This window comes from Morone saxatilis, unplaced genomic scaffold (assembly GCF_004916995.1).
Source record: "Morone saxatilis isolate NCDOM2014 unplaced genomic scaffold, NCSU_SB_2.0 Contig20, whole genome shotgun sequence".
NCBI lineage: Eukaryota > Metazoa > Chordata > Actinopteri > Moronidae > Morone > Morone saxatilis.
In genome coordinates, this window is record NW_023339763.1 from 9,274,885 (window position 1) to 9,292,797 (window position 17,913).

General features: G+C 39.0%; 2 protein-coding genes across 4 annotated transcripts in view; one reads left to right on the forward strand and one right to left on the reverse strand.

Moving 5' to 3' along the window:
- Positions 1–7,324: 7,324 nt before the first annotated feature.
- LOC118332076 (putative fibroblast growth factor 1) lies at positions 7,325–11,062 on the reverse strand. 3 transcript variants are annotated; one of them, XM_035667211.1, is made up of 4 exons: positions 10,893–11,062; positions 9,112–9,383; positions 8,580–8,683; positions 7,325–8,048 (listed from the first exon to the last, which is right to left on the reverse strand). In XM_035667211.1, the coding sequence occupies exons 2-4, from the start codon at positions 9,365–9,367 to the stop codon at positions 7,863–7,865; spliced, it is 546 nt and encodes a 181-aa protein (XP_035523104.1). In that variant the 5' UTR covers positions 9,368–9,383; positions 10,893–11,062; the 3' UTR covers positions 7,325–7,862. The 3 variants fall into 3 exon arrangements, with proteins under 3 accessions (XP_035523104.1, XP_035523105.1, XP_035523101.1); XM_035667212.1 differs by having other exon boundaries at positions 9,112–9,328; positions 10,893–11,059; XM_035667208.1 differs by lacking the exon at positions 10,893–11,062 and having other exon boundaries at positions 9,112–10,885.
- A 2,567-nt stretch (positions 11,063–13,629) lies between these two features.
- The window catches only part of LOC118331751 (rho GTPase-activating protein 26-like), a 72,376-nt gene continuing 68,092 nt past the window's right edge, over positions 13,630–17,913 (forward strand). Inside the window, exons 1-3 of the mRNA XM_035666822.1 lie at positions 13,630–13,788; positions 15,440–17,058; positions 17,541–17,836. Coding sequence (XP_035522715.1) covers positions 16,988–17,058; positions 17,541–17,836 — 367 coding nt within the window. The 5' untranslated portion in view covers positions 13,630–13,788; positions 15,440–16,987. The remainder of the gene's footprint in view (positions 13,789–15,439; positions 17,059–17,540; positions 17,837–17,913) is intronic.

The following is a 17,913-nucleotide window of genomic DNA, read 5'->3' on the forward strand; positions in this document are numbered from 1 at the left end:
TCGTCTGATGTAATTTCTCTCTCCTTGCCTTCTTCTTCTGTCCTATTTGCTCGCATTTCCATTAGGACCTGCTTTTCCACCCCTCCCTCTCTTTCCCCACCACCACCTCCTCACCTTCTGAGGTCAGCACACAATGGGCCACTTCAAAAGGCCAGTTTGCTTTAGACGTTCTTTCTGGAGAGCGAGCGAACAATTATAGCTACTCCTCTGGTCTGGACACGCACAAAAAAAGGATGTTGCCTAAAAACAGAAAGGAAAGGAAGTGGGGACAGAGTAAAATGGGTGAGTGAGCGAGACAGAAAGAAAGAGAGAGGAAGCCACAGTATCCTGCAATGACAGGGCCACGGCCACAACCAAATAGTATGAGATATCTGGGATGTGTGGAATGTAAAGCATTTGCCATGAATAGGCCACAACGTTTGTTAAAAGATCTATTTTTCCTTCTTCTTTTTTCTTTTTTATGTTCTGAATGACAGGAAGGGGAAAGGGAAGAGGAAGAGATAAGAGGTTAAACTTGGACGTTTCTTTCCCAGAAAGGAGACTGGGCAGCAACACAGTGAAGAGTGGGTGTAATGGCTTTGCTTACGCATTCACTGCCAGAATAAGAATTATTCCATGACGACTTCCAGGGAAATGAAAAGAGGATACTGTAATTCCCTTTGCATCATGTCCTTGACACAAGTGCAGTCATGCCTTTATTTGTCTTTTTTTTTTTAGTGAGAGGACTGGGTTTTTTTGCTCCCTTTTTTTTTTACATAAAACATTTTGGACGTTTTCTGTTTCACATTCCATTGTTTTATTCAAAGAATTAGGAGAGTAAGACTGAATGGAAAAATATATGATAATTAGATTCAAGAAAACATTTTTGTGATTACATTCAACAACAAAATTACAGTTTTAACTCCAATCAGAAACATGCAGATGTCAAATACACAAATATTTAAATTGAAAAAAGAATATAAATTTCCACATTTGTGTTATATTTCTGTTAAATGTAATCAGACGGTGCACAAGAATATAAATTCCACCAAAAGATCAATTTTATGTTCCCATTTTTTGCTGAAAATTCAGGTTAATCTTGGTTTCTATTTTGTTGTTAAAGTAGAATAGAAGTGACTTATGTTTTTGAACAATGTAATACAATCAAACAGTAGGCCCTTTCCTGCTTTCTGAACATCATCAGGAAGCCTAAAACGTCATAGATACTTTGAAAGACGCACTAATAAAAGGTGTTTTCAGCAAAATGAACCACAACCTAGTTTCCCATAGGATGCTGAGTAAGACGTCAGTTGCCACGGTGTGTACAAAGGGTCACAGAAACTAATATCCTGACTTTAATCATACAGTGTGTCTGTTCATGCGGGAATGAGTGTGTTTTAAAATAATCTCTGGTGCAGGCTGCAGCGTAAATGTCAGTAGTGTAAATTCCCAGGATGTTAAAAGGATGAAAAGAGCAGAAAGGAGTATGACTTCACTGCTAACTATTCCATTCAGGATATTTTTGACCATCACAGACGTCATCGCTACAGTTGGTGTGTGAGTGTATTTGTGTATGTGAGACATCACAGCTGAGAAGACAGGCCTGCTTCCGGTCTCAGCAAGGTGTGTGTGTGCCTACTCAACTAAAACAATGGATGACAGTTCTCCCATATCTGCGGAAGCACAAGCAGTGATTTAGAGAGTCACACTCAAAAACGTGTGAGACACTGGGATGAAGACTGTGTGTGAGATGGTGTTTGTGGGATAGTGTGTGTGGGTACAAGTTGTACTGAGTGCAGGTGTGACAGGAGAAACAATCACCCCATCTATTATCCTCTATCTCTCACAGTTTTTAGGACTTTAATAGGATCATGTGCAGAGTCTGATAATGGTCCATCCAGGGGAAACTTTCTCGGATTACATTCAATAAGAACTTTTGCTCAATGCCTTCTACAATATATGCACATGGCAACTAGGCTATTAATACTTATACTTTCCACCCTGCTACATTTAGGGCACATTTGATGTATTGAAGCACTTGGAAGATTCCAGTTAGATAAAATCTATTGTTATCATGTGACTCAAGTTCTTTATTTGATCATGTGACAACAACGGAGCTAGTCAAAAAAAAAAGAGAGCAGAGAGAAAAAGCTAGTAAGTGAACCTTGACTTTTTAAAAAGCGAGTTTTACCACCTGGTTCTGACCTAGTACAGTATCTTTCGTTTCACTACTCACACAGATATCACAGTATACTTTGTCATATTTATTATTTATGCAAACAGACCACTTCCTAGCACATCAGAAAAAAACATCTCTAGTTTAAAGGAATAGTTTGACAATAAGTGAAATGGGCTTAGCAGTTCATTGCCAAGAGTGAGAAGAGAAGTTTGATACCACTTTGATGTCTTTATGTTGAATATGAAATTGTAGCCAATCGCCAGTTAGCATAGCTTAGCATAAGGACTAAGCAGGGGGAACAGCCAGAAAAAAAAATCCACCTACCAGCATCTCTAAGGCTCACTAATTAACACATTATATCTTGTTTGTTTTATTATCAAACCTTTCCTTTAAAGAGCCAATTGTTTAGTAGTAGTAGTGCTAGTAGCTGTTGGCGCTGATCTGAATTAAACCTTTCCTTGTGTGGGCTCTTTTATATACACCTTCTGCAGCCCATGCCTGCACACTCTAATCAGAACATTCAGAAAAAAAACATTCAGAATAAAATGCTGAAAATAATTACCATAACCACACCACTGGCATATCTACTACTTCAGTTCCAAGCACACCGCTGCCTGTCAGTAAGTGGATAAAACATCTAATGTGGCAGCTTTGATGAACTCAACCCCTAAGCACATTGGAGACTTAAAGCTGCACTCAACAAGCGTTCAGTCGCTTTTGGCTCATTGTTTTGTTTTTCTTTGTTTCGCCAAAACACTGCAGAAACTCTCAGCTTACATACTTGCAAGCTGGTCATACGCCACTGTGAAATAGCAAAGAGACTACCTAAATCAGCTCCATGTGAAGAGGGTCAAATGTAGCGCATCAAAGAGGCATGCATAAATCTCTATTTTTTTTTTTTGTACAGTAATACCTCCTCTTCTCTTTTTTAGCTGTATTCTGTGGCTGAATCCTAAAGGGTCTATTGGTTGACAAATGCCATTCGCTCCCACTCTGAGGGAAAGCTGCATGTTTGGAGCCCCTGCAGAATGTGTCTATCCAGCACAAATCATCTATTAGGAAAACAGTTGCTGTAGGGCCAACCACAAGCATCCGGGCAATTCTCTGGGTTGTCAAAATGCTCCCTCTCGCTTTCTCTGTCCCCCTATTTTCTTTCCCTCTCTCCCCCCTCTCTCTGCTTTCCTCCCCTCTTGTCTCAGAGAGCAGTAGCAGATGGGGAGACCAGTGTCAGCGTTTCCAGTTGGATCAGCTGACGGATATGCATCCCCTGTTTCCGTTCCTGTTGGTGTGTGTGTGTGTGTGTGAGTGGTTGCTTGTGTGGAGGAGAAAGGTGAAGGGAATAGCATGCATACAGTAACGTTGACAAAGCATCTCTGTTTTCATGATGAGGCCACCAGAACAGGATGAGAGTAGAAGAGGAGCACAGAGGGGCAGGGTAGAGCAACCACAGGGGTTCAGTGACTTTTTTGATCAATAGAAATTGCTCATTATGTATATCTAAATGCCTTATTTGTTCCCCAACAAGGATCCATGGATGTTTAAACCCCTCAAATTAGGGAGCTTAGCTGATGAAAGTATTGAAAAGAAAGAAGAAATAGAGAAACAGTAAGAAAATAGGTTAGAAAAATAGGAAAACATATTGGGAGGTATATATTTACATATAAAAAGAATACCTGAGGAACAAGGAAGGGAGAAAATGATGAGGAAAAAGCAACAAGACAGAGACAGAGGTTAAAGGAGGCTGGAAATTGAGAGATGGGCAGGAAGGGGGAGTAAAGAAAGATGGAATTGAGGAAAAGGGAGAGGAGTAACAGATGAGAGAATGTGTCCCAGTTCCAGGGTGTGTATGTGTTGATCTATGTGTGTGCGTGTGTGTGTGTGTGTGTGTGTGTGTGTGTGTGTATGTGTGTGTGTGTTTGCTGAGTGGTTTGCGTTGCAGAGATCTTGGCTGCTGTCAGGCTAGGGGACTCCCAGAGGAAGCTAGTCCTTGTTCAGTTTACAGTGAATGATTCCCTTCCTGCCCTGCACAGCCCTGCAGGCCAATGGCCAACCAGGTTTGTGTGTGTGTGTGTGTATGTGCTGTGCTGCTTCATAGGGTGGCCTGGTGGAAAGAAGGAGAGAGACTGTCCTGTAAATGAGAGGTCACAGGTTGCGTAATAGTCAATGTTTGTCCACCAACAGCCATGTGTCCGGTCAGTGTCCTCAAGTAAGACAGACCTACCTGTTTTTTTGTTTTCAAACCAAATGCGTTTGGGAAGGAAGACAGATTCCCTTTTTTTCATTTGATTACTTGGTTGCTTCTTAAACTTCTTTTTCTTACAATGAGTTAGATGGTTTTCATAACTTAGGAGAGAAAAAGCAGAAAATATATTACAAAATGGTATTAAAAGCTGATTATACAGAAGGCTGGATTGGATACGTTAAGTACTCAGACTTTTTGCTGAAGTATCAAGTACAGTAAAGAGGAATTATCAGAAAAATATCCAAAAAGTTGGTAGTTTAATCTATAATAATGCATCATGTTTAATAAACTCATGTTTTTTTTGCATGTAATATCTTACTATGGCTGTCAAATAAATGTAGTGGAGCAAAAAGTACAATATTTCCCCCAGAAATGTAGTGGAAGTATTAACTGACATAAAATAGACATATTGTACAGTAATACTTAAGCTGACACCATAGCAGGTCAAGTAGTCATGTAGTGCTGACAATGAGAATGTACATTTTAGTTTTTTTAGCAGAGTCAATGAAATATCATCGGGTAAACGAATCAGGGGACGGAAAGTTATAAGTAGGATAATTCCGCTCTGATCTGACATTTACAAAGGGTCGTCAGAAAGTAATTTCTAAAATTGGAACTATTGCCCAATTTGAAATAGTAATTTGTCACACTCTTGGAAAAGTAATAACCCTACTGTAATGTTCCCTGCCAACTCTGTTTAAAGCCCACAATAATATGGAACTTGTTGGAGCCATGAATCAGCTCCAGTCCTCCCAAACATCTTAAACCACGTTCCAGTGTTTCCTCCAGGATCTTTTTCCTGGCACATTGTCCTCTGAAACAAGCGTTTCAGGCCACGTTCTGTTTCAGCCATTACACATTAAGTGTGGATTAGATGAATAATGCCATTGCTTCCAAAAATGTGGTGAAAGGGCCTGATCGGGATGACTGGAGGTCTTTCTCTGCATTGTGCTGGTATCATCTGTCACAACTTTATGGGTAAAAGGAAGTAGACAGCAGCAACTTCAATGAAACTGGTGCAAATGTGTTATTCTTAAAGGACATTAGATACGTTAACTTGGCTGACATTTTTACATCATCGTTTCCTATGTAATGCTGTGAAGTGTTGGACAAACTCAAAAAAGTTCTGTGTAAGACGATTCTTGGTCCAGCTTCTTTAAGCAGATATTTTGTGAAACAAATCATAGTTTTATTAATGTTACTCTGTATTTTATTCAGGCAAAGATTTTGTTCAGCTGCCCAGGTTAAGACTAAATTAAACACTGTATTTGTTAATTTAAAGTTTGTTTAAGTTTGTTTTGCTTTAATTAAAAGCTATTGTAGAAAAAAGTGTTTTTGGAAAAGTAATGTATCAAAAAAGGTGTGGGATCAGAATTGGGAATAAGCAAAATTTTTTTAATATACTGATTTTTACTCTCCCTAAAATAATGTACAATGTCTTGGTAATTAATTTTTCAGATATAATTCATTTGCGTGACATTTTCTTTATTTAATGATGGAGGATTTGCTGTTACGTTTACTGTCATAACCCATGTACAGCCCCTGCAGCTGGTGAAACACATGCTTGCAGCAACTGTGTGGTTTCTTAGATTTACGTATTTTATTCGTGATTTATTTTTACTGGCATTTGACAAGAACCTAACGTGGAAAGATAATAAACATCCGATTAAAACTCTAAAGATTTTTGAAGCCCTCAGTGCCAGCTTGAGCAAAACACCAATTAACCAAAAGCAATGCTGCCATCTTGTGGCCAAACATTGTTATTTCTACTGCTTGTGTCATGAGGAATGTGTCTCTGGTAAACACCTGTAAGAGTTTAATTTATTAATAAAAACACAGATGTTCATAAGCAATGCCACAAACACGAATACAAGCAAGCTGATTAGCAACAGATGTATTGACACATAACATGTTCATGTATCATGTATGTACAGATATAAACTTTTATATACATTTGTTTTAGGAAGAACACTAATCATAGTAACAGTCATAGTAGTAACAAACAAAACATACAATATTTTTTTATGGATAATAATTCAGACAGTATTTCATACATTTAAAAAACACTAATACAATATGTATTACTTTGTGAAAAGGTCTATCACATTACCTTTTTCCTCCATCACTATGTACGTATAAATTATTATTTTGAAGACATTCATTACAATGATCAGTTGTTACATTTTATTAGCAATAAATCTTTAAAAATAAATATTCACAATTGTAATATAAAGTTACAGTAACATGTGTTGTAGTCATAGGTGTAGAGAAAGATTGGCGTGGCTGTGAAGCTAAACCCTTTTTTATGTTTTCAATGCATGTTTGGTGTTACCAAGATGTGAAACCTTCTCTGGTTCTTCCTTTTCAACTCAATAATAACTTCACTGATTACTAAAAGAACATTTTCACATATGCCTTAAAGACTTTCAGCTGACCTGGGCACATGATAACAATAGCCTACAATAATACGATTTAACTATAAAAACATACAAATGTTCTGTTGACACAGCTAATGCTGTCATACCTATTATGTTTATTGTTATAAATGATTTGATATATATATATATTTTTTGGTTTTTTTTGGCATTTTAATCTTGTTCAGTACTTTGGTCAACTGTGTTTGTTTTAAATGTACATATACTGTATATATATATATTAAAAAATGTACCTTGACCTTGACCATAAACAAGGGTGCTGTTTTCAAAAGCCTGATTTAGATTTTGTCAGATTAACTTTGTCCAATGATCTTGAAACTTTTTGAAACCTTTTTTTGGGGCAGAATTTGTCTGTTGGCCTTCCACATAGAACACAAATGGTTACAGAAACAGGCTTCAAACAGACTTGAGCAGATTAAAAGTAGTTACTTGTAAGATTGTCAGTCATTCAGAAGTCAGCAAACATCCACCCTACTGAAGTACAGTCGGGCAATGCACTGAAATAATTATATAAATACACTATTATTCCCTTTGCTGTAGACTTTGTTTGCTTGAATTCAACACCAGACGGTCTGCTTTCTTATTTTTACTGCCTTGTTGGTTTCCTTTGTGCCAGACATGATCAATTATAAAACTATTTCCGTGTAAAAGCTGTCTTCCAGCAGTGGAATTTCATACCAGGGTTCAAAGTGAACACCCATTTATCAAGACTGACATGCACTGATACCGCACACATTTTCTGTCTGCAGTGATAAGCTGTGTATGTGCTTGTACCGAGACAGCACTCATGATCATATACAGTATAAGCTGCTTTGCTCAATCGCATATTCCCTGCATGAAGCAGGGGAATAACATGAAAATAGGGCTTGAACTAACTGTCAGAATAGTATTACATGTTTACCCCGGGCTTTTGTACTAATTTTAAGTGACCTTTCAATAGGATACTTTGCCCAGTGTAAAATTGCACTTTTACTGTGTATTTAAAGACTTCAGTGAGCGTGTCCATGGTTCTTGGTGCTGTCTTGCTTTACATGTTGCCTGCAGGCCTTGGCAGAAAAAAGATGGCCTTCTGACCCTGGTGGGTGTCTGGTCCTGCTTTGGGTTGACCATTCCTCTTCAGCCCAACATACCAGTTGTACTTCTGAGAGCAATATGTGTTGTAGTGGTTTTCTTCATACTTCTCCAGGAAGTAACACTCATCGCTCAGTGCTTGCTGAGGCAAGAAAATGAAAAAGGGGGGAGAAGATCAAAGAAAGGTTTGTTCTAATTCTTCTTGTAAATTCATTGTGTGGATATACACACACAGCACACAGCAACAACGCAGCACAGAGTAAAACATTGCATAAAGTGCCAATTTATAGAAACATGATTCTACATGACAAATCCTTAACGGCTTATGTTACTCATCTGTTATATGTCTCATTTACTGATTATGAAAAAAACCCTTTCCAGTGATTTTCCAGTGTTTCGGAGTAGTGGAAATAACCTAGGCTACTTAAAAACAGCAGGAATTAGTGAGTTTAAACTTATACTGACAAGTTAATAAGTATTATGCGATGTGACGAAAGTAACGCTAATGGAACAGCTCCTAAAACTATTAGGTAAGAGTTAGAAAAAGAAATGGGATTTTATCATGTTACATCTAGCAACGTTCATGCTATGGTATTCCAACTTTCCACTCAAGATTAGGTTTACTTCATGGCAGCAGTCATTTTGTGACAAATTCCAAAAAGTAAAAACTCACTGATCCATAGAGACGTCCATTTTTGTTCATAGCCAGGTACCTTCCTGTCATCTCACCCTTGATGACCACCACTCCTACGCTCACAGCCTTCAGCCTCAGCACGTCTGCAACACAAACATTTGACACCGCTCAATATAGCTTTTTTTGTTGCCTTTCCAAAGATAAAGTGGAAGATAAACTTACTTAAACACAATGTGACCATCGTTGCTCTTCTGAAATAAATATTTCCCCAGTATTTTTCAGGGAACATAATACCCTGTCGTCTAAATGTGTACACAGGGTAAGAACTTATGATAGCAGATCCAAATTACTGAGCAACTTTACCAGAACTACATTATTACATACCTGAACAGTTTGTCCACAAGTAATTATTAACTCATGCACTCATATTCTTCCTTTCTAAAAGTTCAGTTTCCCCAAGATAATCTTATGTATCTCTTATTTTTTGTTTATCATTATTTTATTTTAATTTTTAACTATACAAATCAATCACACATCAAACAGAAAGAAAAAAAAACAATTCCTTCCTCACCATAAGGGTCATTTTCCTGCCTGCCTCCACTCACAGTTCCATCTGGTAAAATCCTCAGGTGATATCCTCCGTTCTGGCTGTACAGTCTGGTCAGTGTCCGGTTCTCCTGCCTGGACAGATCCAGAGATGCAGGCCCGAATGGCAGCACTGTAACGTCTCCCTCAGACATCCTAAAGAGACTTTGAGGCTTGGATGAAGCAGAGTGATGTCCCTGTGTCTGCAACGACAGAGCAGATCCACCGTGTTCACTGTTCATGTCACCTGGACTGTGTCTGAGACACGAGAGAAAACAGGAAGGGAAGGACAACGCCGCCTTCATGATGATTACTGGAAATGCTCCCCTCCCCAGCCTTCTTCAATCACCAACTTTCTCCCTCTCTCTGTGTCTCTGTTTCCCTCTGTCAACCTTTTACTATTTTTTAGAAAGTGATGAAACCGGCCAGGTAATCAGATCTGGATGGAGGCCAGGCAGAGCTGCTAAACGTCTAAACTTGTTTTCCTAGTGAACATCACTTAGATTCTTTCTTTGGGGAAATAATTTCCAGATGGCAGTGATGTAATATTCACCTGAAAGCCGTGCTAGGCCAGACAACAAAATAAACAACATGTGGACACAACAAAGGACAGAGAAAGTCTGCACTGATGGTATTAATCCCTGCTGGAAGTGTTGCAAGTGCCAGCACTAGTCTAGCAAGTATATGCAACAGTTTAACACATTACAAAGTGAAATACAAGAGCCTTTATGTTCACACTGTTTGACGCAAAAACGTTTTACATTAACACCCTGAATTCAGTTGACTTTAGCCGACTACATTTAACGGACAAATAAATCTCCAGCAGCCACTTGAAATCTTTCCGCTTGTGGAACTAGAATCCGTCCAGCCCTGTCTCTCTTACCCTTGGACTGTCTGCTTCCTTATAAGCTTATCCAAAAATCAATCAAGCCCAGTTTAAAGCCACAATGTCAGTGTAAGCTCAATATCCTGGAGGGTAAAGGTCCCAGAACAACAGTGGCTGTCATAAAGCCTGTCAAATGTTAAGGAGCAGGGGAAGCAGTGAAGGACCTGGCCAGCAGCGGTACTATACAACTCTGGTCTTGGTTATCATTTGTAGCCAGAGGTAGAGTATAACAGCAAAAGAGCCAGGCTAACCCACATCTGGAAATATCTAGGAAAGGCATAAGAAACGGAGGGAGGGAGAGGGGAATGAGAGAGGGAGAAGGAAAGCGAAAGACAGAGCAGTGCAAAGCCACAAGAGGAATGTAAGGCCTTCCCACTCACAGTCGTTTTTTTTTTTTTTTCTAAGAACAGGACCTGGGGAAGAATGTTGTCTTACTGGATATGAGAGATTAGTTAGAGCCAGACTGATCCACAGGGACCTTCAGAGAGACCTGCTGATGTGCAATGACGTCAAAAGTCCAATCGCTGACCGAGTCAGAGTGCAGATGCGTGGGAGGAGAGATTGCACCTGTGTGCATGTTTGGATCGGGGGAAAATAGTGGAAAGGGGACAATGTTTTGGATTAAAGTTAAGAGTAAAGTTCTGCTGGGAATAAAATATTGTTGATTCATAGATTTCTCATTAGAAGTCATGAGGCTATCACAAAAACATACAATACATATGCACACAAGCCAGACCACCTAAATGAGTACAGATCAGTATCAACTTTCTCTCCTGTTATCAAAGATTTGTCAGTGAATCAGCACACGTGATTACTAGCCAACTGCATTCCCACACAACAACAGGCAAAGCTCCCTCTAATCTAGTGAATCAGTCACTTACCTGTGAGAAAGTGGCAGTGCCTCTGATGAGCCAGCATGTCCTCCTCTTTTCCTCTTTTTTTTTTTTTTTACTGTTTCAGCGTGCCAAAACTTTCTTCCTCGTTTCTCCACCAGAGAAATGGCTGGACTTTAAAGACTTCAGTGTGTATGTCTGTATTTGTACCCTATCTACCACCCCCCTCCTCACCTCACCACCCTTCTAAAAACGTCACAGGGCTCATTTTAACAGGCAAACGTCAGGACTAAAATTATCAGGGTATGAGAGAGAGAGAGAGAGAGAAGAGAGAAGAGAGAGAGTGACGCAAGTATCCTGGTCGTGGGATCCAAAGCTGGAAATGAGCATGGCTGCCTGTCCTGGCTGAGCGCTGATACATTCTTATATGGTGTCCTCCTGGAGACACGGTGAGCACACTATGTAAACATTTTAAAAGCCACAAAGGAGGTGACTTCAGTTCCCAGAATTAATCTTACATAATGCCTCAGCCAGGTCACATTACAGGATCACAGGACTTGCTTCACACTGCTGCAAAGTTAAAATATGTAAACTTATCAAAAATAAAAATACACTTGATAATAAGTACAGTAAATGTCTTTAATAGATAAGAAGTACAGTAATAAAGGCATGAGTTCAGGGGAAGATGGTTATTTCAGATGAAAATCTTGTGTGTCACTCCACCTCTCAGATTAACAGAGTGAACAAATGTTTCAGGACTCGCCAAAAGAATTTAATCTATGTTGTGATAACTTATCAAGGGAACTGCAGTGAGATGAAAAATATATATTTTTGAATATGTCTGTGGGGTGTTGATATTTCTGAAACGGCGAAATTACTTTGAAGAACATCTCAGTATTATATTTGGCACACTATTTGTCTTGCACTTGCATGGCAATAAACAGCAGTAGTGTGCAGGCTGGGTGAATTATTCACAGCAGTTTGGCCTCATCTCTGTCTCTTATCTAATGGATACCTTCAAGCTCTTCTCTCCATAATTTCATCCCTGAAAGAAAAACTGCCTTTCTAAGTTTATGATCGTGAGATATAAGACTTGCAGAGAATGTGCAGCAAAAAAAGAAGGATTACACTGCCAAAAAGTGAAGCGTCTGACCTACTTCTCTCAGTTCAGTCTGAGCTTCCTAGGCTTTTTTTTTTAAAGCTGCTTTACCTCTATTTAACAGGAGATGGCAGAAATATGTCTATTTTCTGCCATACTGTAAGTAAACGGTGTACATTCTAATCACACTTTAGTTGGCTAAAGTTTCATTGAAGCACAATATGTTAAAATGATCTGTTTCCTTTTAACCTATTGTTAGGGACGTGTGAGACACCACTCACTAATAATGGTAAAAGGAAAACAGATCATTTTGTAATGTTTACAGTAATGTTTAAACCCAGTTTTTTTTTATTTTTCTGTGTTTGACATAGCATCACCTTATGAAAAATGATCCAGTATGTGTGGGGTGTAGCAACATTAGGATTCATGTGGAGTTGTGTTTGGATCCACCTGGAGAATTTAAGTCAAAGATCAACTCTCCTTTTAGCTCGTTTTGCTTTCCACCACTCCAGAAGGGAAATATCTCTCTTTAAAGTCCAGTGTGTAACATTTAGGAAGATTATTGGCAGAAATGGAATATTATATTCATAGGTATGTTTTCATTAGTCTACAATCACCTGAATATAGGAATCGTTTTGTTTTCATTACCTCAGAATGAGTCGTTTTTTTATCTACAGATGCTGAGTGTTGAGTCCACCATGTTTCTGCAGTAACCCGAGAGGACAAACCAAACACTGGCTGAAGATACCAGCAGTGTTCAGTTATTTGCAATCTGGAACTTTACCACTAGGTGCCACTAAATTACACACTAGTCCTTCAACTGTGTGCTTTTTCATGCCTCTTTGTGCATGGAGTGCTGTTTAGAGGTGAAAGCACCCCAAAGCACCTTGACAAGCTGCCCGCTTCCTTTAAGTGCCAATGTTAAAGGTCCAGTGTGTAACATTTAGGAAGCTGTTTTGGCAGAAATGTAGTTTTCATTAGTGTATAATACAGTGTATAATACAATATAGGAATTGTTGTTTCTGTTACCTTATAATGAGGTGTATATATCTACAGGTGCAGCAGGTCACCTTCCATGGGGTCCGCCATGTTAAACCGCAATGACAGTAGCCCAGAAGGGACAAACCAAACACTTGCTCTAGATAGAGACGTTGCCAATTTTTTCATGTTTCGTAGCCACCAGGGTGCACGCTCTACTATGTGAGAAAAATCAGCTTGTTGACCTGCATAGACTAATGGGCTTTGGATACCAACAGCCAGCCTATTCATTTTGAAAGAGCAACGGCAAATTAGGACACTTCAACACTCGACTGACCACTGGTCTAACTTCGTCTCTCAAACACTCTGTCACAAGGTCACAGTCAGACATACACAAAATCAACATTAGTGAATATTGTCTCCCGTTCACTTCAGTTCTATGTGAGCGAAGTGGCAAATAAAACAGTTACATCCAATGGCAAAGCAAATCTGCATCTCTACCTTGCATGGACTTGGTAAACGTTGACCAGCAAAGTAACAAACCTCAACCAATAGAGAATATGTGTGTGTGGTTTACCTCTACAAACCTGCCAATTGTTTTCTGTGTGCTGCACATCCTGTACTGCACACATTGTGCCCGAATAAAGCAGTTCCACCTTAAAAATCTGATGCAGCAAGCCAAGCTGCTGTTGATGTTAGCTCAGCTTGCTCCTCTGATAACTTATGATGTATAATGACTAAAATCCTCATCTGGTTAAAATGTATAGATATGACGTCATTGACAGGTGACCAGTGAAGGGAATCGTTACCTAAGTAAAACTACTGATTCCTCTGGGTTTGAACATTGTTGGAAACATTTGGGATAATGTAAGTACACAAATTGACAAAATATCTTACATAGGTCTAGTATGTATAGATATTTTAATGCAGAAATGTTACATATTATATCTTTAAAGCTGTAGATCTGTATTTTAAATTCTAGTGAGATTCTCAAGGTTTCCAAGGTAAATATTGGATTGAATTCCAAGTAAATGTGTACAAAATGATCAAATATGTATCCATGTTTCCTAATTTGATGTAGTGATAGATTTATAAATACCTTTGATAGTACACTGGAACAAACATAGAATATAGTTAGCTATATTACAGTAAATGTGAGATTGTTCTACAATGTGGTTTTTTTTTCAAACCTTAAGGTGATCTAAGTTGAAAATTAGGGAGGATATTGTTGTGGGCAGAAGAACACAGCTTATCAGCGGAAATTTGTTTCATGCTTATAAAGAGGAAATGGAAACATTGCATAAACATATTTTTAGCCATCGAGTCAATAATTACGTTACTGTTTTCTCAACAGGAAGCTTTCTGTGGGAGAGGTTGATGCTAAGGATGAAATTAGAGAGGGACAAGAAAAAAAATCTAATTAACATTATCTTGATGGCCATAAAGCATCTGAGTACTGGTACTGCCAGCCACCACCTTTAAATACATTTACTGATACTAGTGTGAATGGAAATTCTTTTGTTTACTGAACCCCCTCTCCACAGAGAAATCTGAGGTCAACATCATTTAAAGAAAACTGCTAAAACTATATTTTAATCTGTACATAAAAGTCAGTGCTGTACATTGCACTGCACAGTACATGAGCTCATACAGGGGCTAATAGTGTATGATGGCTATGTATGTTGACGTAAAACTGATTTGAATTTTGAGAAAACATGGCTTAAGAAAAATAGGGGAAAAGAGCATCTTTTCCAGACACAAGTTACAACAAGTTATGTTATTTCAGCATGCCAAAGGACAACCTGTGTTCTTATAAGTGCATCATATCATTTGATTACATTGTTTGAATTTAATCAGTGATTCTGTAAGACCAATCATCACTTTTTAACGGTTGTTTTCATTCACAATCCGAGCCAGCCTTAAAGCTGACAGATCATGCAGCAGTCTGCATGCATCTGCAATGTGTCTGACTAAACTGGTTAATTCTGGTTCTTAAACTAGTCTCCTGCATCTAAGCCTTCATAATCAAACAACAGGCTATGACTTCCTGTAAGAGGCTATCTCTGTACACCACGTTGTGACAGATGGAGAAATGAGCAAGCGACCAGACGCTGTGCTCTGTTTTGGCAGAGGAAGTAATGCGCCTAAATCTGAGCTGTTTTCACACATTAACCACACACATAAACTGTGCCACCGGCATGCATGACATGTTCAAAAATAATAGTCATTTTTATGGTATAGAAACATTGGCAGTGACTACAATATACAGTCAATATAATATAAATTAGTGTAAAGCAGATTCAGTAGGCTTTCAGGATATTTGTCTGAATAACAGGTTTGTGTTCTTGGAGAAATTAGGGGAAAAATATGTTTTTTGTGGCTTTCTTCTCCCATCACAAGTCAAATAGTGTTTTTTTTCCTCAATTAGAATATGAGCCACAATAATTTTAGAGTAAAAGATGTGAGAAGAAATATCTTATAAATATAAATAAATAAATAAATATCTGTTGCGTCGCAGCATTGTGCCAACAGAGGGCGCCAGAGAATGATGGAGGCTGTAATCCAGAGCAGATACCTCTCTACAGAAATTCCCTGCTCTGGCTGAAATGACATCAGCGTCTCCTCCCACCAACCAGCCTCCCAGGCAGCCATCCATGCTCCCAGCCCCCTGCATGCAAAGATTGTCTATGCTCTGGAAGATGTAATACTCAACAGATATTTGCCCCTACACACTGACATTGAGTCACTTTTTAACTGTTCAACTACTGAATGGGGATTCCCATCTTAAAATGTTAATAATTGTTTCACCTTAGTTATAAGATTATTTAAATTCATGAAAATGACATTAAATTCTTTAACTGGGTATGTTAGCTACACTGACGTGTGGTGCATGTACCAGTGAAAGCGGATGACCACCATTCACCTGTTGTTTATATTATTGGTCATATTTCCTGAATTGACAAACTCATTAGGAACACCTGAATGCACCAGTATTATGTACAATATATTCAGGGAATTTCTGAGAGCTGTAAACTGTGAATTATCTGATGTGTTGTCTAATAAATTTGCACAAAATTGTGGCCTAGAGATCTATTATGCATATATGTATTGCAACATATCACATAATGGTCTTCAGTCATGCTTGCAACTAAATATCCTAACAGCTATTGGATTGCCATAAATCTTTTTTTTTTTTTTACAGAAATGCATGGTCCCTAGAGGATGAATCCCTTTGATTTTTCCTGTTGTACCACTATGAGATTTATATTTTGGGTTTTGAATATCTTATAAATTGCTGTGAATTTGCACCTATTTAAGGTCAGTATAGGAGAAATTCCAATGACTTTGTTGATTGCATGACTTTCCATGAAATCTCGCATCTTTAGGTCAGAATTTAAATTTGTCCAATCTAGTTCATGACCAAATACCACAAACAAGTGACATTTCTGTCAACCTCAGCGGTAGGGTACTATGAGTTTTAGTGCTAAGTAGTAAAATGCCAAATGCTAGCAGGCTAATATGACCTTCTTAACATCAGCGTGTTTTGTTGTAACTGTAAGCATGTTAGCATGCTGTAAAGTCTTGTTTTTTTTGTATAGTTTTACTGTCTGTCTCCAGTGTGTACTCAATGCTCAAATATACTGAAAATAGGCCTACTCAAAATATAGAAGTGGGCCTACTCTTTATGCACAATGGCCCAATATGGATTACAATTATACATTAATGTGTACCTTGCTTTAATGTTGCAACTGGAAAAGTTATTAAAGTAATTTTAACTACTTCATATAAGCTACCGCTTGGCATATTAACCTATGATAATAGTTTTTATTTTTATTTTGTATCATTAATATAAATATACACTGTAAGTAAGGATATCAAATTTGGAGTAAAAAAGTAGCAGAATGCCTCAAAATTGCCCTTTAGTACAGTATTTGAGTAAATGTACTTTCCAGCAACATCGTTTCTACAAACAAGATCAGAGTGAGCCCTCTTCTCTTTTTTTCTTCATCTCTGTTTTGGAGTACCTCACCGCACACCCGCCCCCAAGACTGGCCTGCTCCTGTCTATGTGCTCCTCCAGCCCCTGGCCACCTGATTGGCCGAGAGAGACGTCAATCGGGGGATTATCCGCGCACTGGTAGGTTGCCGACGGTCTGCAGCGCCGAGCTGAGCGGGTCTGGGGGAAAGCAGTGCGTTTAAAACCGCCCAGGGAAGACACCGCATTTACGAGGCTAGTTTTGTTTTTTGCTGCCTCCCTCCCTCCCTCCTCGCCCCTGGTCTGACTCTGTCCGGTCCACAATGACTTGGTCGAGAGGAATGCAGCACCGGTTTACCTGAGCAAGTGTTTTCTTTTAACCGACCACCACAACACTTATTCTGCTGTGACTTTTTTAAATTTTTTTTTTTACAAAATAATTTCATTGAATTGGATGCCGTGTCGGACTGCGGCAGTTGCTGCCATTCTGTAAAGACACAGGAGGACTCTTGGTGGTGTCAACTTGAGTGTTTACCTTAACTAAAGAAAAAAAAAGCAAGGTTATGTAGGTTGGCATTTTCTCTCGGACACACATCTCCGCCCCGTTGTTTACATGTTGTAATTGGGTTTTCCATCATTTCCAGCAGCAGCAGTACTCCAGGTTTGCCTCCCTCCTCATCCTCTTCCTCTGTTCGGAGCTTCTTCTTTTTTGCCGGGTCGTCCAGGTTGTGTGTGTCGAGGCCGGTGGTGGTGGTGTTAGTGGTGGTGGTGGTGGAGGAAAAGAAGATGGGACTACCTGCTCTGGAGTTCAGTGACTGCTACTTGGACAGCCCGCAGTTCAGGGAGAGACTCAAGTCCCACGAACTGGAGCTGGACAAGACCAACAAGTTCATCAAGGAGCTGATCAAAGACGGCAAGGCTCTGATCCAGGCTCTGAAATGTAAGTGGAAGCTGGAAAAGGTGTTTGTGTGTCTCTCTCTCTCTCTCTCTCTCTCTCTCTCTCTCTCTTGTATTTCT